At 43.1% G+C, this 21,110-nt stretch overlaps 1 protein-coding gene across 5 annotated transcripts in view; it reads left to right on the forward strand.

Annotated features, from left to right (window-relative positions):
• The window catches only part of LOC119721161 (serine/threonine-protein phosphatase 4 regulatory subunit 4-like), a 93,688-nt gene that overhangs the window by 46,904 nt on the left and 25,674 nt on the right, over nucleotides 1–21,110 (forward strand). For 4 of the 5 annotated variants that reach the window (XM_038191024.1, XM_038191028.1, XM_038191025.1 and 1 more), the window contains exons 9-15: nucleotides 501–623; nucleotides 3,637–3,737; nucleotides 5,652–5,675; nucleotides 9,192–9,269; nucleotides 9,780–9,899; nucleotides 10,852–10,929; nucleotides 18,230–18,313. In XM_038191024.1, coding sequence (XP_038046952.1) covers nucleotides 501–623; nucleotides 3,637–3,737; nucleotides 5,652–5,675; nucleotides 9,192–9,269; nucleotides 9,780–9,899; nucleotides 10,852–10,929; nucleotides 18,230–18,313 — 608 coding nt within the window. The remainder of the gene's footprint in view (nucleotides 1–500; nucleotides 624–3,636; nucleotides 3,738–5,651; nucleotides 5,676–9,191; nucleotides 9,270–9,779; nucleotides 9,900–10,851; nucleotides 10,930–18,229; nucleotides 18,314–21,110) is intronic. The other variant, XM_038191026.1, reaches the window with a different exon arrangement.

Raw genomic sequence — 21,110 nt, forward strand, 5'->3', positions numbered from 1 at the left:
AAAACATGCATAAATTGCAAAACATTTTCGACCAATAGTTGGCCCAGGCATGCCAGGGGGCTTTAAAATGCACCACAGAGCATCTACATTTCAAATTTTTTTAGGGGCCCTTGGGCGGGCCCCGAACCCCACGCCGTAAGGGCTTCGCGCTTCGCGCTCGCAGGTTCGGTTATTTACAGGTTCAGCTATTTTCAGCTATTTTTTTTGGACTCAACTCACACCCCTGGTTAATGGTAACCCAACCTACATAGATTTTTTTTGTGGCAAATTGCCACCCTTAATCTTTTTATTGCCATATTTGGACCACAAAAAGTTATTACATTTTAAAAATAATAAAGTCTTTCACATGCACATTGTTTGTACGAGCTATTAGTTGATTAAACAATTAATTGTTTAATCAATTGCAATTGTACTGGATAGTTAGTCCATTATTAGCGTGCATAATTACAAAGTCACTGTCAGCAATTTGGTTTTAATTCTCTCATTTTTTCCCCCCACAGAAACGTGTACGCAGACCATTATTCCATTGGTGTGCAAGTTTTGCGAGACTGCCATGCGATGTGAAGACTCCACCTTGCCGGCTGTAGCCAGACAGTTTGGCCGACTCTGTCACGGCCTATCAGGTGATTAATAGGACAGCCCGATCATTTTTGCAATTTTTTGTTAAATTTACCGTACATGCATCGTCATGGTAAAAAATTTGCAGAAGGATAGCTAGAATGATTTCATACCAGACCTCGGAGTTGCATCTTTGGAACCCAGCCTTTATTTTCAAGCTGGTGTGTCTCAATTGACATATCGCCGTTTGGGAGTTAGCCACACCCCTTAGATAACCCTATAGAATTTTGTACGTTAAGTTTGTCTCAGATATTGTGGTTTCTGCATCCATTTGTATATCATGTAATTGGGCAATATTTCACAAGCTGCGTTGATGCGATTCTACCGTGATAGGTAGATACCATAGGCAGATACACCGTAGAAGTGGTTACGCATTGATCAGGGTGGTGTGTCTGTACTAATGATGTGCAAACCCGACCCAAAACCGACCCGAAACCGACTTCGGGTCGGGTCGGGTCAGTTTGTCCATCTTTTCAGTCGGGTAGGGTCGGTTTCGGTTTTGCATTTTCATTTTTGGGTCGGGTTGGTTTAGCCATCTTTAGAAAAAATCGAAATAAACCGAAATAAATCGTTTTTTTTTTTTCGGGTCGGGTCGGTTTCAGGTCGGTTTTACCTTATTTTTTGTCGGGTCGGGTCGGGTCAGTTTGGGGGAGTTAAGATCGGTTTCGATTCGGATTCGGTTTATATCTCTAATGTTTTGGGTCGGTTTGGCCTGGTCAACCCAACCCAATGCACATCATTAGTCTGTACATAAACCTGGCCTAACATAGCGATACGCACGGTGGCCACTTTTTCATCAGTTTTTCATCCGTTAGACAGATCAACCCACCTTGGAAATTCCTAGTTTTTGAGTAAAATCCATATATCTATTTCATGAAATCCTTGTGGAGACGTATTCATCTATAGAAATTGCCCTGCAGAGATGTACATGTATACAATCTTTTGTTCCCTATTGTGTGCATGTCTCCAGAGGGCACGGTGTATCAGATCAGGTCTACTCATGTGTGTCCCTGTTGAACAAAAACACACACCTCAAACATGGCTGCAGTGCAAACTGTCTATTGTGGAGCTCAATGCTGCAAAACCCAACATATCTGTGTCTGCTTTACGGCACACCACTAGCACAAGCCAAATGTAAATTAATTTATGTATCATGTCAAGAGGTTTCCGATGCCCATTTATCCATTGTTTGTGATAAATTGAGTTGGACCCTGAACTCTTCATGTGGAGACATACATGTGGCTTCTCATGTTAGTAGGTGTCAGGAGAAGGTGTACAATGCTTCAGGGTGTCAAGGAAACAAATGGCTTTTTTTATTATAAGCATGTGAATACAGCTTAAATGGTGAATTCTTTGATTTTCACATTTTTTTTTTCATGGCAAACCTTTATTTTTCAGCGCAATGGGAAGTGAAACTTCATTATCAGACATGTACACCCATTGTGCAATCCTTTAGCCTTTTATTAAAAAGACTTGAATCATGCACACATCATGTAATGCAGTTCTCATGGTGTTGCCTACTTTCTACATTTGGTCACCTTAATTCTCAATATGAATCTCCAGAGCCTCTTTGGTTTGGATGAAATGTCAGAGATTTTAGACTTGTTGTTCCCAGTGTCCATTTCTTTCTTGCCATACGATTATACAGGCTTAATTAAAGGAAGAAAACGACAGCAAATATTTCTTGCTCTACTATTTGACCATAATAACTTGTGCGAACAAACAAGTTGTACATGTTAGGCTTGGAAGGAATTTCGGTATATCCGGATAGTGAAGTTTTTTTTTAAAATACCGATCAATACCAACTAATGATCTATGAATACCGAAATACCGGTGAACTCGGTGTGGAATTTCACTACTGCGGCATTAATGTTCACAATGTTTGCAAAAGCCTTTTACATGATTGCATGCATTGTGCTTCCAGTCATCCAGTGCCATGTCTGGATTGTTAATTACAGTGGAAATTACATTGTCAAGCTCAACTTAATAACCTGATACTTCAGCAGCTGCAATCCCACCTGAACGGCCTTTGAAGTTTTGCTATAAATGCCGCCATGTTTTTTGGTTTTCTTTGTGTGTAATGTCTGGACGGAGAGTTCAAACAATGTTTTACGCAGGGGCATGTTTTGACGGTCGTGACAAAAACTGGTTGTGTTGTTTGTAAAAATGACAAAAAGTCATGGGAAAAGTCAAGGAATTTTGTGAGGACCAATTTATTTTCAATTTTAAACTTTGTATATTTATGCATAATTTAGCATCTGAAGCGCGCAAGCGTTGACACGATAGCTGCACTTGCCTGAATGAGAATCCGGACGCTGAATTCGGGCGCAATTCAAAACATGACTCGGCAACTTTTGATTTGAAATCGAAATCCTAGAATATTGTTTTTCTCGAAATGTACAGCATTCACTGAGCTAAAATGTCATCAGGTTAGTTGTTAAGCACCCTTCTTTAGATTTTGAGCACCATTGTTGCTTCAAACCAACATAAGGCCAAAAAAAAAGTCTCTGGTTTCTGGTATGCGCGTCGCTGTAGCTATGCGTGTCGGCAAACGGAAAAAGGTTTATTTTCAATGTACATGTAAGATGATGTCTCAAAACTGCCAAACTCACTGGTTTGACTGGAATCCTGCTGCTGCACAATTTTAACGTGTTTTTAGATGGGGTTACGATCGAGTATAAGCTTTATTTGGCCTCTCTGGACTCCCATATATTTTGCACTACATTTGGTCAGGCACCATTTGCAGTCATCAGCCGACATTTGAAGAAAGAAAAAAAGTAAAAAAAAAAAAAAAGGCCGCGTAGCCGCACCACTTTTGGGGCAAGCTCCATACCAGAAACCAGAGACTTTTTTACAAATTACAAATGATGTACTCTACCTTTAAGCAAGGGGGCTTTCTTGCTGATGTTTACTATATTGTACATGTACCTTGTGTACTACATCTCTTGCAAATCAGTGAAAAGCATAAACAATTTTCATGTCTTACTCGTGAAACTCCTCTTTTTTTTTCTTCTTCAGTCAATCTAACGGAAGACCAGAAGATCTGGTTCCTGAACTTCTACTGCAAGTTGTGTGTGATTGGTCTGGTGCCAGACAAAACGAGGGTCAACGACCGACAGGTAAGTGACCTGTGGCGTGTGCCACTAGTCATTTCCGTCCAACGTGATGCCCACCCCCGTGTGGTGAATGTTTCATGTTCTGCAGCTGTTCATTGCAGGCACATTCATGTTCTGTTGAGGTGTCAAATGGGTGAAGCATGTCGTAACGTATTATCGTCGTAGTGTACACGCTATGAGCCGCACAGCAGTATGTCGTTATAAACACTGTTGTTGTGGAGACAGTATCTGAGACCTTTCAAAAAATAATTTGTATCAATAGTTTTCTTTTTCACAGATCTAATAATGAATATGACTACGTACTTCAAATAGAGTTTCATTATTTGATAAAACAATATGTGCATTATCAGTTAAAGGGAATATAAATACAACATTTGCAAACATCGAAAAATAAAACTACCAAGTTTTTACGAAATACCTTACTAGGATGTTGGTAAATGACAGTCTAAGGCATCCTGTAAAATTATGGCACCTGGTGTGAAGTCATTTTCAAGAAACTTGTATTTTTGTATACATTTCCAACGGTGGTCGGCCGATCACCGTTGGAAAAACCTAACTATTTTTCAACTACTGCTCCAAATTTACAATTTTCAGTCCAAATTTTGTTTGCTATTGGTTACATGTTCATGAACGGGTGCAGGCCAGCTAGACTGGTTCCCTTACCTTACAATTTTCCGATCACTATAAATTGATCCATTTTATCTTTAGTGGAGTCAGGGAACCAGACTACTGAAACATTTTTTGTTTTTCTTGGTTTTTCAAGCATTTTCGAAACACAAAACTTCAAAACATGTCAGTTAAACAATATTTGATCTAGGCCTATTATACTAACCCCTCAAATAGTTCATTTCTGAAAATTACAGCAAAAGCCAATGATGTACATTCCCTTTAACCTATGGGTGCGAGTGCAGCACTGGATAAAGTAATGTACGGGATAATGTAGCGTCCCATATGCCCATATGTTGCAATTAGTAAATTTTTAACCTGAATGTTTTATTCCAACCAAAAAAAAATTCCCCCCCTTTTTTTGGGACATCTGCAACTCTCTGAAAAAAGGTTTTGATTTGAGCACAAACAGATGTGGCTCATGGTCCATGCGTTATCGATGTGGACGGATTTGTTTTGTCGAGTCTCATTCAAAAGTGAATAACTTTTGTATTGCTACATGTACATGTAGAAATATAGCAACAGCGAAAAGCAATCTATTTTTCGGAACAAAAACTCCAAAATGGCACAGGAAACATTTTAAAAAAAAGCTTTCGGTAAATACATGTAATTGATTTTGGTATAGGTCTTGGCTACAACACTAGTTATAATAAACGTTCATGATGAATCTAATGCTGGATTTACTGATAAATCAACCCTAAATCCCTAGGCATTTTTGCTAGGATGCAACCTCAATCCTTCAACTGCCTCCCATGTACAAATTGCATACAGCCTCAATCCTGCAAAATCCTCCATTATTTCTTGAATGTGGTCCTGGGAGGGGTGACAACTGCCTCAATCCTGCAAAATCCTCCAGCAATCACCGTGTATGTTGAGGCAGAGCCGGTGACATCCTGGAGCAGTGCGAAGGATTTCAAATAATCTAGACCTAAATTTATGCACGGCTGAGCATTTAACAACTCAAGTTCTGACCATAAACCTTGATGCAGTGCATCCTCCAAAATCAGCCACACATTTTTGCCATATGGCCTCAATCCTGCAAAATCCCCCATTTTGCAAAGAGGATTTTGGAGGATTTGGGAAGGTTGGGTTCAACATTACCCTGTTGGAAGACAAAAAATATTGTTAACCATACCGGTAGTTTTGAGCAACCTTGTTTTTGGATGTCATCACCATAATGTACAGTGTAATCATTATGTAATGCATTGAACAGCGAGCCCACTTCTTTCTTGCATGCTGCATTAATTATAGGATGCATCTAGAGCGTCTAAACAGGTGATCATGTGTGTCTTTCTAACGGACTCTAACGAACTAACACTAAAAATTCACAAAGCATGGAAATATGGGTTCCGTGTACACGTACAAGAACCCTGTCATTACTGTGTTTAATTTCACATACTGACATTATAGTCTCAGAATAAGCCCTTATTCACAAATACCTAAGACAGTTTACCCATTCCCATTGGTCGAGCGCCCGTCATGTGGCCGGTCTTAAACGGATGATAAAGACATGGCTGGCTGGTCTTAAACACTTTTCCAGTGTCACATGAAATATGGACTCCTAAGTCCTATGAAATCCAGTGCGTTTTACCATTTTATTGGTTGAACGTTCACAATCCTCACCTGGGCATGCGCAATACTACCACTGAGTCAGTATTTCATTGTCCTAAATTCACAACTTACTTACCCCAGCTGCATCTGTGCTTCATCGCGCAGTACTCATTACGCGCACGCCAATCTCCATAAAAGGAGTTGTTAACGTCTAACGCGCGAGTTGGACACTCCATTATATAGCTAGAGGACATAATCGGTGATCGTGTGTGTCTTTCTAACGGACTCTAACGAACTAACACTAAAAATTCACAAAGCATAGAAATATCGGTTCCGTGTACATGTACAGGAACCCTGTCATTACTGTGTTGATTTCACATACTGACATCACAGTCTCAGAATAAGTATAAAGCCCTTAATCACAAATACCTAAGACAGTTTACCCATTCCCATTGGTCGAGCGCCTGTCACGTGGCCGGTCTTAAACGGATGATAAAGACATGGCTGGCTGGTCTTAAACACTTTTCCAGTGTCACATGAAATATGGACTCCTATGAAATCCAGTGCGTTTTACCGTTTTATTGGTTGAACGTTCACAATCCTCACCTGGGCATGCGCAATACTACCACTGAGTCAGTATTTCATAGTCCTAAATTCACAACGCACTTACGCCAGTTACATCTGTGCTTCATCGCACAGTACGCATGACGCGCACGCCAATCTCCATAAAAGGAGTTGTTTACGTCTAACTCGCGAGTTGGACACTCCATGATATAGCTAGAGGGCTGTTTCGAAAAACAGAAAGCAAATTTGTTGAACAAAATCATTGAAAATATTTTAATTTTGACTTGTTATGACTTTTGGACTGTAAAATTTACAGTCTTAAACATAGTGTTTAACACCTCCCAAGCACATATTTATTCCCTTATCAACTTTATTAACTTTTTTATCGTGGACCATTTTTTGCACAAGCCTTTCTGAACTGTGTGCCTGTATGCTGTTTGGTATATTTTAACACCCTGTGCATTTTATGTTTGCTGTTTATGTGTTTTGACTTTTGGACTTGTTGTGTACATCTGCGCGTAAACCTGTCACCAATGTCACAATAAAGTGACTGACATATTGAAGATATAACAACTAACCCACAGACCCTTTTTGTATGGTCGGATCCGGCCGGGCCCCATTAACACATCGCGTCAAAATGTTGAACTTTGTTTTCAGTCAATGGGGCCCGTTCTTTGTTTGGCTGTTTGCTTTGCTGTAGACGTTGTTGTGAAGTTTCAATAACGTTATCGGCAACAGATAGATATCGAGTATGTGTCAAGTTTTTACCGTTTTAAGTCAATGTGGTAGCTTGAGTTTATGAGAAGGTTTGCATCCTTCACAAAAGGGGGGGATTTTTCAACTTAATAATAAGGTGAATAAAAAGTTGGTGCCCCAGATTATGTCAAAAAGTTTATGTCACATATTGTTTTCTTGAAATGGGCACAAAGTTTAATTTCAGTGGTTGTGACAGGACAATGTGTAAAAATAATTGCCACCAGTAATGTGAGTTTACAATTACTATTCAACCAACAAAAATACCTACATTAAGCTGAAATTGAACAAGGCTTCCTTTTTTTCTCAGTTGCTAACATTTCTTTTTGTAAAAAAATAATAACAATATGAGAAATGTGTAAAACGCAGACAATCGCAGAAAACAAATCCACTTCAAGGCGCTATAACAAAGAATAAACATACAAAATGTACTATTTAAGTTTTAAAACAAATTCTAGCAGATCCTTACCCCTAACTCCCTAGGCGTATTTGTTAGGATGCAACCTCAATCCTCCAAAAACCTCCAACTGCCTCCATGTAAAAAATGCAAACAGCCTCAATCCGGCAAAATCATCTGTGATTTCTTGAATGTGGTCCTTGGAGGGGTGACCATTGCCTCAATCCTGCAAAATTCTCCAGCAATCACTGTCAGTATGTTGAGGTAGAGCCAGTGACATCCTGTAGCAGAACGGAGGGTTTCAAGTACAATCTAGGCCTAAATTTATGCGTGACTGAGTATGTAAACAACACATGGTCCGGCCTAAGACCTTGACACAGTGCATCCTGCAAATTCAGCCACACTTTTTTTGCTGTATAACCTCAATCCTGCAAAATCCTCCGTTTTGCAAAGATTGGAGGATTTGGGAAGGTTAGAGAACTTAGGCTTAATACAAAGAGTGAAAGACAATTCTAAAATGCCAAAAAATTCTGAAAAGGCAAAACAAATTACAACATTCAAGTACACATACATGTAACCACAAAGCTTTTCCAAAGTGACGTAATTTAGGATAACAGTTCTAACGATTGCTTTGTTATGTTTTCATATAAAGTTATGGAAACATCATTTTTTTGTTGCTACAGATGTTACATTAAACGTTACAGACATTACGTGTCTGAAATCAACTTCAAACACGTGATAAAAACATACTGAATCATGGTATTCAAAGTTCTGTGGGATATTTTTTATAAAAATGAACCTTTCTCTCTGCCTTAAAAACAGAAACTCACAATAACACTTAGCACCTTGCATGTGAAAACAAGATAAATAATAATAATAATAGAGAAATTATAAAGTGCAGACAATCTCAGAAAAATCCGCCTCAAGGCGCTTAAACAAAGAATAAACATACAAACTGTATTATTAAGTTAAAAAACTAATTCTAATAGAACCTTAAGACAATACAAAAACAATTTAAAAAGCTGCATGGGGGCCTACAATCTAAAATTTAAAAAGTGATTTACAACACTCAAGCGAACATACTAGATAAAAACAGGAATAAAAAGGTATTTGCCAGTAAAATACAATGAACAAACCTTTGTACCTGGAAAACACAAATAATACTACTAATTCACTGCCAAAATGACTGCCTAAAATGTATAATTTTAGCCCCCAAACCAATTCCCCCCCCCAAAAAATCCCCCCCCCCCCAAATTTAACCACATTGTATCTCACTGGCACAGCACTCAAATGAAAGGTCTTATTGTCCCCTTTCATTTGATACCACATTTGAGGTTGCGATGCTTGTAGTTCTGAAAATTTCATAAATTTTGCCACTTTTCATCGATTCAACTTTCGTGTGGAATTGCCCATTGGCAAAAAAATATTTTAACCCTCACGATGGTGACCACAGAGTTTTGAATTGAGTGGCTGTCTGAACATGTTTCTGAGCAAATATTCTTGTTGTTTTGTTGTTTGATTTGCAGAGCCCACCAATCTTAAATCTGTACAGGGAAGAAGACAGGCATATGGAATGCCGACGACACTGTGCTTTCAATTTCCCGGTAAGCGCAGCAAGTTCTGAAAAATAAGTGTGTTTGAAAACTAAATGTGCATAAAGTGTTTATTTAATATCTGTTTTGCCCTGTACCGTTGTTGAGTACATTTTACGAGCTTGTAGGAGAAAAAGGAAACAAAAGGAATTAACGAGCCTGCTCAGATGGGTCAAAAGCCCACAATTTCTTGCTTAGTGCAGGAGATTGTGTGGGTTTGGATGGGGTGTTGCAGTCAATGCATAAAAGGAACAAAGGCCTTTAGCAATTAATCAAGATTTGCGATATTTGAGTGATGATATTATTCAGGGAACTTACGGAAATATAAGATCCCCCCCCCCCCATTATGTCAATAATTGTCTGTTGTCAGTTGGAAGGAAGGGGGATGGGAGGGGGGGGGGGGAGGGGAGTTAGCCACCCCAACCTTATAATTGCAAGTATTGTATGTACCTGATAATTTCAAGTACATATTCTTAAGTCCATGACAAGATGTATGCATTTTTCTCGTTCTCCATTTGGCAGTGCATGGTCCTGTTTGCCGGGCCTCGTAACTTCAAGACGGAGCTGCATGGCACCTTCGCTAGTTTATGCGACGACCCCAACAAGTGCGTGCGGGTCACCATGGCCAGTGGCTTCCATGAGGTATGTAGTAACCTCCCTTTTCCCCCTCAAGTGAACAGTCGAACAGCAACATGAACACCTAAAGACTGGAATAAATATAGCAATAGTGATCATGTGTAAGGCTTGTTTAATGCTCTCTGCCAAAGGGAGGTCTCAAAACGCTTCACAATTATTACTCCGGTTCAACAGACCATGGGACCACTTTTTTTTCTGCAACTGAGTTCAGTACAATCTGGTATCTACCCTCACAGGTACCCATTTGTTTTCCTCCTGGGTGGAGAGAGGCAATTGTAGTAAAGTGTCTAGCCCAAGGACACAAACACCATGTTCTCCTCCAGGGTTCAAACCATAGAGCTATATTAAATTACTAGAGCGCTAACTCGATGTACAAAGTAATGCCTGACGGGCCCATCCATGTTTGTGCACAAACCTATGGAAAACTCTAAATTTTGTACGGCTTTTGTACGGCTATTTGCATATCTGCGTTTGTATTCCATACCGGTGCGTCATCGAAGCCGATACGCCCAAAACCGAAACACAGATCAGCAAATGAGTGTTTCATTTTGCTCTACGCAAACAGCGCAACGTGTGTGCGTCCCTCCGCTGCAGATGCTTTTCGCCGTGACGTTTTTTAAACCGTTATGACGCGCTTAAGTTGTTTGCATAAGTACTTGCGCGTTGCATTTAGAGTACACTTTTAAAATTCAATCCATCTATTTTGATTGTGTTCTACAAACACGCACATAAATTCAAAATGTCTGCGCCCAGAGCGGCTTCAAAACGTCTCCGCGCGCAAGAATGAAGAGTTAGCGCTCTAGTAATTTAATACAGCTCTATGGTTCAAACATTGGTCAAACACTGTAACCATTGGACCACTGTGTTGTACTAAATTGTGGATTAATTTGCACAAGGCACTCATGTGGCATTGACTAATCATAAATTATAATGCATGTAACCTTGTCCGCTGATACAGGTAGCAAAGATGCTTGGCTCCAATGTACTTACCATACAAGGCGAACTCATCAGTCTACTTAAGGACGATTCGCTAGAGGTATGAAGGTCTTGAAATTATAATGTGCTTTTTCCCATTACTGGCGTGTGTGACACTTTACATGCATGTACAATGAATCTAGACATTTTTCGGATTGTACCTTATAGTTTCTTGAATTGCATGTACCCTGACATAAATAAAGAATTTTTGTTTTCCCTCGGATGGACAGTATGAAGTGACTCTCTCTGAAAAGTGAAGTGGTTCTTAGAAGAACCGTGTTTTCTTTTTTTGATTTTTAATAACAGTCACTTATAACGTTTACCGTTGTAAATCCTAAGTCTACTTCATTCACTTACCCAAATAGCTACTACATATGCATATTTATTCAGCCGACAGGCTCAAACGCTAAAAGATTTAATCAACCACCGAGCGCCCTCTCGGGGCCTACCCATCATGCTACGTCATGAATTCGCCATTATACTTCCTCTTTTTTCTTAGCGACAGCATCGTGCAGAAGCAAATATTTTTGCTCTCGCCTTTTGACGAGTTTTTGTACGATTTTCGCTTTAAGGGTTTCTGTTTTATAGATTTTATCAACCAAGTGAGTTGTGTAGAATCTGTAGAGTTTGTTTTGAGTTAAGTAGTTCTCATTTGGAGTGATTTTGGAGTCATTTTGCTTTCGTTTTTCTTTCACGTGGCGTAGCAGGCTTTTCAGCCTTTGTCTGACACCGCGTGCGGCGGGCCAGGTCGGCACCGCGGGGCTAGCCCAGTGCCGGGTAGGCATCGTGGGTTCTCCCTTTGGGATCGAGTGCAATCCCATTTTAGCCGAGTCGGCTTTCCTGAGTTATTATTATTATTTCTGTCGTACAGTTATCTTATAATAATATTTCTTTGTTAAAAAAAAAAAAAAAAGCAATGCATTTATTTTATGACTCCATAGAAATCAGTAAAGACCTTTAGGGGAGACAGTGCGTCGTATATCCCCGGAGAGAAGTGCGGTTATTCTCCACAAGGTCTGCTAGTCGCCCCACACGTGGGGCCCCTGTTCCGGAAGTCAGACTTTCGGCCGTTCAGGGGACTAGCGAAACGTTTCGAAGAATATAGCGGTTTCGGCCGTTCCCTGTTCTCCGTTCGTTTCCCCTAAGCTCGCGGTGAGCTAGGGCCTAGCGAGACGAGTACAGTGGGGGTATATCGACAGAGGTCGTTCCCTTCCCCCCTGACTGTTTCAGCTAGCTCGGGGAGCTAGTAAGCTAGAAGAGGATGTTTCGTCGGGTATATCGACAGAGGTCGTTCCCTGCCCCTCGTCCGTCCTAAGCTATCTCGGTAGTGCGGTGACAAACGAGATAGCGGCGAGATATTCGTGGGTATATCGGCCGCTGGCCGTTCACTTCCCTCGGCCGCCTCGCCGGGCGTGTAAAGAGAAATTCCGTGGGGTACAACTACCAGCGGTCGTTCCCTTCCCCTCGGCTGTTCTCAACTGCATATATCTCAGTAGTACAATAGTACGAAAAGATGAGATAGCAGTGAGTCCCCACGCAGGGACATCGCCATAGTTTGTAACGGTCATCCCGTGTTTACGCGTTTTGACCGGCATCAAACATACGTCCTACGGTATGGAACACCGTGAGGATACCGGGGATTAAACTCCCCGTGTAACCACGGCCCCCCAGGCGACCAGCCGTAAGGGTTCCGCGGTTAAAAAGGCCACATCAAAGGCCACCGGCGGTCCCAAGGGTAAGACCCAAAAAGGGACCAATAGTCGCTCGATTACGCCTCCGGTCTCCGGACCATCGGCGTCACCTAGCAACCCGGCGTCGATTTCCCGTGGTTTCGCGGGAATTTCTTCGCCTCGTCCCCCCGGTCTGCTGGCTCCAGCAACTCTCGGGGACGACCAGTCACGGAGCGGTAAAAGGATTCAATCCTCACCGGCCCCGTCTGCGCGTTCATCGCGCTCCGAGCATCCTGCTTCCACCTGTGCGGAATGGGCAGGACTCGCGGTGACTGACTTGCCTCCTCCCCCAATTCGGGCCACGGACTCGCAGTCAACATCATTCTTCGATCAATGCTCCGGAATTCCCAGGGTATTATCGGAGTTTTCATCCAGTGAATCAAGTCACCCAAGCAAGAAAAGGAAACACAAGGCCGCGCCGTCTTCTTCAGGGGATTCCCCCCGTAAGTCGACGCATCGGAAAAAGGAAAACAAAGGTGTATCCACAGAAATCTTTCTAAAAGCTTTCCAGGACATCAACGTTTCGCTAGCAGCCCTCACTAAACAACAACAATGGAGATCGGCCCCAATGGTGACTCAGAGGTCACTCCCGGCGGCCACATTTCCGGACCCAAATCCGGGTCTAATCCTGCCGGATCCGGGTGTGATCCGGCCGGATCCGGGTGTGATCCGGCCGGATCCGGGTCCAATCCGGCCGAATCCGGGCGCGATCCGGCCGGATCCGGGCGCAATCCTGCCGATTTCGGGCGGGATGAGAGGGGAACACACTGGGCCCCCAGATTCTGGGGTTGCCATCAGTGTCTGCTCAGATAATCCACCTACTCCGGGCCGCGATTGGGCGCCCCCGAGATCACAGGCGGGAATTTCCTTACACCCATCTATGAATTTGGGCACTTCTGTTCAAGATGCTCCTGACATAGATGTCGATGATACTCACCCCCCTTCCACTCACTCACAAGATGAGCGCTCTGGGGATGATGAGGCCACTGACCCTGGCAATTTTTCGCCATTTGAGACCCAGCTGAGGCTGGTTCAAAGAGATATGGTTCGTGTACTGCAACTTCCAGAGAGCAGTAAACCAGAGACCACCTGTCGTTCTTTCAAACGCCGGACTGGTGTGGAGGAACCTCGGGATCCAGCTTTCCCAACTATGCCGGTGGATCGTTTATGCGCCGATCGCATACAACGCATCGCTGATTAAAAGAAATGGACGGCTTTCAACAAAAGGTCGGCAGCCTATTTCCAATTTCCAGAAAAGGACTGAAACGATTTCTTTACGGTTCCTTCTATTCCGGATACGGCCAAGGACAAATTGACTGGAGATAGCGGCAAAGCCCCGACCAAGTCAATATTTGTCGATAAGACTAGAGCAAAGATGGAGGATACAATGAAGAAGGTCGATGAGGCGGCTAGATTTGGCTCACAAACAAGCGCCTTTTTACTTCTGTTATCTGAATATATCGTCTGCGCATGTGAGGAAGATTCACACATTCCAGCCGATATGTTAGCAGCGGCCTTCCGGTGTCTGGACGAAATACTCCGTTTCTCTCTAGACCAATTTACGAGAATCTCTATCCTGTCTGCCAAGTCACGTAGGACTAACGTGATGGATGCACTTTACATACCACACGAGGGCGCTAAGAAGAAGTTAGAAGACCTTCCTCTTATGGGCAAAGACCTTTTCGGAGGCAAATTCCAGGAAATTCTGGAAGTTGAAGCCAAACGAATTGAGACAGCAGACAAACTGAGCTTGAAGAAGCCTTCAGCCACTAACAAGCCCAAGTTCTCTGGGAAGAAGGCAACGAAGGATGCTCCCTCGTTTCGCCCTGCCCTTAAGAAACCATTCAAGCCTTTTCGCCGACAGACGGCCAAGGCATCAGCTGGTGCAATGGTTTCAGCTCCACGCCCCTACTCTGCCCCTGCACGCCAATTTAGCGGCCAGGGACGTGGCGGTGGGCAATCGGCCCCCCGCTCTGGGTGGCGTCGGTGACGCCCCTACCGAGCCAACCCCGACACTGGGGCCCGTTGGGGGTCGTCTCAGAAATTTCGTAGGGCCCTGGAGAGAGATCACCTCCGACGCATGGGTGCTTTCTATAGTCAGCCACGGCTATCAACTAGAATTTACAAGCACCCCTCCGTCGGAAATATGTGTTCGCGAAACACCGGTTCTGGCAAACACAGACAAACGATTAGCTCTCCATGTAGTTCTAGAGTCACCAGCGTGGGGAGCGTCATTAGACCTAAAAGACGCATACCTACACGTCCCCATCTTCCAAGAGCACTCCCGATTCCTTCGTTTTCGGTATCAGGGGCGCACTTACGAGTTCACTGCCCTTCCCTTCGGGCTATCAACCTCGCCAAGAGTGTTCACCAGGGTTGTGCGGGCAGTGGCATCACGTCTCCGACGAGAAAACATAATGATTTTTATGTATCTCGACGACTGGCTGATAGTGGGAAAATCAGAAGGCCAGACTGCTCAGAATTTGAGGGATACTTATACGTTGACGACGAGGCTAGGCTTTATCATCAACGAAAAGAAGTCCCACCTAATCCCGTCCCAGGAAATCACTTTCCTGGGAGCAGAGATCGATTTACGCAGGGGCATAGCCGTCCCCACAGGGGAACGTGTTACCAGCCTGCTGAAGTGCGTCAAACTTTTCCTATCTGTTCAAGTCGCTCCAGCCCGAGCTTGGCTGAAACTTCTAGGGTTCATGGCCAGCTTAGTGGACCTGGTTCCATGGTGCAGACTGAGGATGCGTCCTTTGCAAATGCATCTTCTGGCACATTACAGACCAAAGACAGATCGCACTAAGTCACTCAGGGATAAATGCATGCAGCTCTTTATTACAACCATAAAGCCACATGGCCCCGCCTCAAGGGACACCATTGCGCGTTGGGTAGTAGCTGCTATCAAATTTGCTAATGCGGACTGGCCATCCAAAAAGGATGCTTCTGTCCAAGGCCTTGTCCGAGCCCATGACGTACGCGCCGTAGCGGCGTCCTGGGCATTTTTTAGGGGAGTCCCTATTTCAGAGATTTCTCAAGCAGCATGCTGGAAGTCTGCCACGACATTCACATCCTGCTACCTACGTGATGTACTCCAGACTGGAGGGAACACAGGGAAGACGGTACTGACACAACACCAGTCCGCGTCTACGAACCCTACCCTGCGCAGTAGTTCTTCCCGGCCTGACCAGGAGACTAACTAAGCAGGTAATACATTTACATGTATATTCAATCTAAATGGTCTAAATCATTATGTATATATATATATATACTGTTGTTTAACCATTTGATTTCAGGGCGTCTCGCCTACCCAGCCACCGATTGTCGGTGCCACTCTATGCATATGTAGTAGCTATTTGGGTAAGTGAATGAAGTAGACTCCCCCCCCCACAGAAGTGTGGGACGAGTCTACGAGTGATACTTACCCAAATAGCTTCCCGCCCTCCTCCCCACTCTCGGCTCGCGTTACGATGGTTTTTCACCTTTAGTGCGCGAGAAAAAAGAGGAAGTATAATGGCGGATTCATGACGTAGCATGATGGGTAGGCCCCGAGAGGGCGCTCGGTGGTTGATTAAATCTTTTAGCGTTTGAGCCTGTCGGCTGAATAAATATGCATATGTAGTAGCTATTTGGGTAAGTATCACTCGTAGACTCGTCCCACACTTCTGTGGGGGGGGGGGGGGGGGAAACTCTCATTGGGAATGGGATGGGGGTTATTGTTTAAATTTAGGGTCCAAAGATTGATCGTTTTTCCTGTCATTTGTAATTTGCCATTCGTGTATTTTAGCGGATTTCCGCTTTTTTGTTCAGCGTGCCACATTTTGTTTTCCGCTTATTTTCTTCCGATGGTCCAGATTTCCCCCCGCTTTTTCCCCGCGCGTAAGCATTGATTTTATTTCCGTTTATTTTATTTTCCGCCGCCGCCGAACGCACGCGATCTGCTCTCTACAACATACACGTAGCTCTGGGATGGGGTGCGTGCAAGCGAGTATTCAATGTACATGTACATGTACATGTACATTGTACATACGTACATGTACGTACGTGTGTACTATACGATGCCATGTGCATGCATTTTTCAGCTCGAAGCCGCGTGTGTACACAACGTGTAAACAGCATCCAGGGAACGAACAGTCATTGCGCTGTGATTGGCTGCAGATAAATATGAATATTCACACATGGGCCATGAAGCGCGTTGGGACTCATTGTGGCCGTTCCTGTGTCTATGCATGTAGTGACACGCGATGATCTCCACAATAACTCGCTGTAAACATCGTCTTGTTGCAAATATAAAGCCTTGAAATAAGACTAGTAAATTGTCGCCGTGCCGCGCCGGTAGAGGGCATCATGCGGGGCAAAGTTCATGTGTGCATTTCATTGCATGCACGCATCCTGCTGCGTATTTCGCTGCATGCTGATACGTACGTTAGTGTATCGTTTCAAATGTTTCGAACGTATTTTGACATTATTAATTCCGCAAGATGTCAGTGCAACACAAATGTGTTATTATCCAAAGAGGTTCGGAGTTTGATACGGACATTGACAAGACCGATCCTCAGGTTACGAATCCGTGGAAATGGATTTGGATGGAACACATGGTTAATGGGCAGAAATTAGGCGACTCGATCAGAAGCCAGAACACGCGATGACGATGTGCAGTACATGCAGTAAGGAGTTAAAATATGGAAAACGTGGTCGAATTTCCCAGATTTCGTATACAACTTTAGGTAGGCAGTTTCAAGCCAATATGAAGGAAAAGTTAACTTAAAAACATGCATAAATTGCAAAACATTTTCGACCAATAGTTGGCCCAGGCATGCCAGGAGGCTTTTAAAATGCACCACAGAGCATCTACATTTCAATTTTTTTTCGGGCCCTTGGGCGGGCCCCGGACCCCACGCCGTAAGGGCTTCGCGCTTCGCGCTCGCAGGTTCGGTTATTTACAGGTTCAGCTATTTTCAGCTATTTTTGTTTGACTCCACTCACACCCCTGAATGATGGACTTTTTTTTTTGCATCGGGGTGATATAAATCAACTTAGGTTTTGCCCTTCACCGACGTTTAAACACTGTATACTCAGTGTGTTACCTTCCGAGTGAAAGTTGGAAAAATCCCACTCGGGTGGGACTCGAACCCACGACCTCCTGCTTTCTAGTGCAGATGTCTTACCACTCGCCCACCGAGCTTGCGGGATCGGTTGGCTGGTTCGAATCTGATGTACATAGCAGCGGGTACCGCATAAACTATTTATAAGATGGAATTTTTTTGCGTCAGGATGATATAAATCAAATCATTTTTTAAACTTTCACTCGGGAGGTAACACACTGAGTATACAGTGTTTAAACGTCGGTGAAGGGCAAAACCTAATTTGATTCATTAATAATGACTTGTAAACAATATTTTATTCGTTGGGTAGGTGGTTTGCTATGAATTCATAAACACTCTTGGACGATGACCGCATTAAGGGGTGCAACCAAATACCTACATGTAGATTCCTTTTAACAGTTGCGAGTTCTCTGCCATCATAAAGCAGGATTGACTGGCTGTGACTGTTGAACTTGATACAGCTTTGCCTTGACTGTAGGTGATTGATAAGTCTTTTTTCTGACTTTTTTTGCTGTTTCAGGTTATTCAGGGCATAATTTCTTACTTACCGGACACCTTAGATGCATTTGCAAGGGGCGGGGGCAACGTGATCACAGAATCCAAGGTGAGTGTGTCAAAGGTCAATATATCAATCTATCCAGTTCCCCCTTGGTCTTCACTGCATCCTTGGCTTAAGCTAGGGCTGTGTATTTGTCGAATAATGTAGTATTTGATTATTCCAACTTGGACTGATCGAATAATCGATTTTGAAATGCGCTAAACATGCTGAAACCTAAACATATTAAAATAACATCAAGAATAGGTAACGGAGCGGCTGATCCCCGACCGATTTTAAAGAAGAAATTGAAGCTAATATTCCACATGGAAGCTCTCAAATCGTGCACGTAACTGGCATTTTAAACTCTGTCAAGTATCGACAAGTTAGCTATGTTGGAAAAAAATATATTCATTAATGCATACGTGATGTTCATGAAAAGATCTTACCTCAATGTTAAATGGTCCAATATTCAAATATTTGATCAAATCTGAGTTCCAATAACCAAATACTAAATTATTGAAAAATGCACAGCACTAGCTTTTAACTCACAAACCTTACAAGCTTCAGTGCCTATGGGGTCGTTCAGACAGGGGGCTTTCTTCGGAGATAGCTCCTTAGTTAGGTACCTCCACCCAAAATAGTTGTCGTTGGAACACATGCTCACATGCCGCATTTGACCAGTGGTCACATTTGACCACTGTACCGAGATAAATCAAATTAGGTTTAGCCCTTCACCGAGGTTTGAACACTATACTCGATGTGTTACCTCCCGAGTGAAAGTTAGGAAAAATCACGCAGATGGGACTTCCTGCTTTCTAGTGCAGATGTCTTACCACTCGACCACTGAGCTAACGGGATCGGTTGGCCGGTTCGAATCTGATTTACATAGCAGCGGGTACTGCATAAACTATTATAAGATGGAATTTTTGCGTCGGGGTGATATAAATCAAATTAGGTTTTGCCCTTGTACCGAGATAGTCCAACAGGGCATTGTGTACAGTATACCAGCAGAAGCAGAACCAGAAACACAACTGAATTCACCTCTGGAGCTAGCTCTGGAGCTAACCAGCCCCAATATTAGCCCCAAACATTTTAACGGGGCTAGATCCGCTTTCGGCTCAGCGGGGCTTCTTTTTATACGACCGAGCTCCACCCTTATTTGGCATGGGTGGCTTGTGCGTAAAGTGCTCGCCTCTCACCAAGGTGACCACGGTTCGAATCCTGGCCGCGGATCACATGTGAGTAGTGTTGTGCGTTGGTTCTCTCCTGTGCCACGAGGGTGTTTTTCCGGGGCCCCCGGTTTTCCTCCCTCCGGAAAAATCAAACACTTTCGATCTCAGGCTGTGCTCCGTGGTCATATATGGGTCGATGTGGCCGGCAGTCATAGGCGCCTTTATGTGCCAGCGGTCCGACCACGTTGTAGCCGCATCCTTCAATTCAGCATACCAGCTGCGAGTAAGGATGATTAGCCTCCCAAATTATTATTATTATTTGTCATTTGGACGCAACAGACCTAGAGATCCTCGCTGAGGCATCTGGTCGTTGCTTATTTGTCTGACCAAATATCACGTAACCTATTTGGTGACCTTTTAGCTCCACCATAACTCCAGCTCCTGAGTTGACCATCATTGTATGAATGTAAGCAGATTTTACATTTTTATCACTAGCTCCACAAATCCCCTGTTCAGTTCGTTAATTGGAAAAGAAATAGCTCTAGATCTGCCCTCCGTCTGAAAATACCCCTTGTTGTGTAAAAAAAAGGAATTCATTTTAGAGTTGACAAACTCCCCAGTCACAAGTCAGAAAACGGGTGAGGAAGCCGGTTTTTTTTTAAATATTTTTATTGCTTGTTATTGTCTTGATAAGCCTTGGCCTTAAAAAACCCAAAGCTCACATAGGCCATGATCCCTATTTGTTGCCATGGCGTTTGCCTTCCTACCCCACTTGAAATGTTCCAGTGGACAAGTGTCATTGAACAAGAAAACAAGATGGCCTTGCCGCATCAAAGAACAAAATTCCAGGCAAAAACAGAAATTCCAGAAATGATGGATTCCTTAAAGGGAAGATACAACGTTTGCAAACATCAAAAAGCGAAATGATTAAATTATCACGAAATACCTTACTGGATTGTTAGGGAATGACAGTCTAAAGCATCCTGTAAAATTGTGGCTCCTGGTGTGCTGACATTTTCAAGAAAACGCTGGTCGGCTGACCAGCGTTGGAGAAAACTTTTTTTTCCTCCCCAAAAACTGCCCCTAATTTTTCATATTTTGTTATTCCACATTTCCTTTGCAATTGATTACACTCCTGTAAAGGATAACAAGCCTGCTAAACTGATTCTCTGACCTTACAATTCCCCAAAGTCTATAAATTGCTTCGTTTCACCTTAAGTGGGGTCCGGGAACCAGACTACAAGAACATGATTGGTTTTCTTGGTTTTTCCAGCATCTACCTATGGGTTGAGAAAAGTGTGGAAAACTATGTAAAGTACTGTAGTATTCAGTTGTTCTTATTGATTGAGAGTAGGAGAAGGAGGTATTTTGATTTATGCATCTGAGCCGAGTCAAGTGCATGGAAAAGCCTTATCAACAATAAGCAACACTTTTATAGCCGAAGCATTTTAGTCGGATGTAAATCATAAACTCGGCTATCAAAAGAATAAACTGTGGGGGGAATAAAAGTGGTGTCCCGAGACCCGTTTTCACAGCCTTAGGGGCCATTCAGAATTTTCAATGTTTTAAAATTTCGATTTTTTTCCAAATTATTTTGACCCACTCACCCACCCCTAATTTCGATTTATAAAAAACTGATTTGTTACGCAGTATTAAAAAACAAAACATGTACATGTACATGTACATGTATA

Source organism: Patiria miniata, unplaced genomic scaffold (genome assembly GCF_015706575.1).
Source record: "Patiria miniata isolate m_02_andy unplaced genomic scaffold, ASM1570657v1 HiC_scaffold_13, whole genome shotgun sequence".
NCBI lineage: Eukaryota > Metazoa > Echinodermata > Asteroidea > Valvatida > Asterinidae > Patiria > Patiria miniata.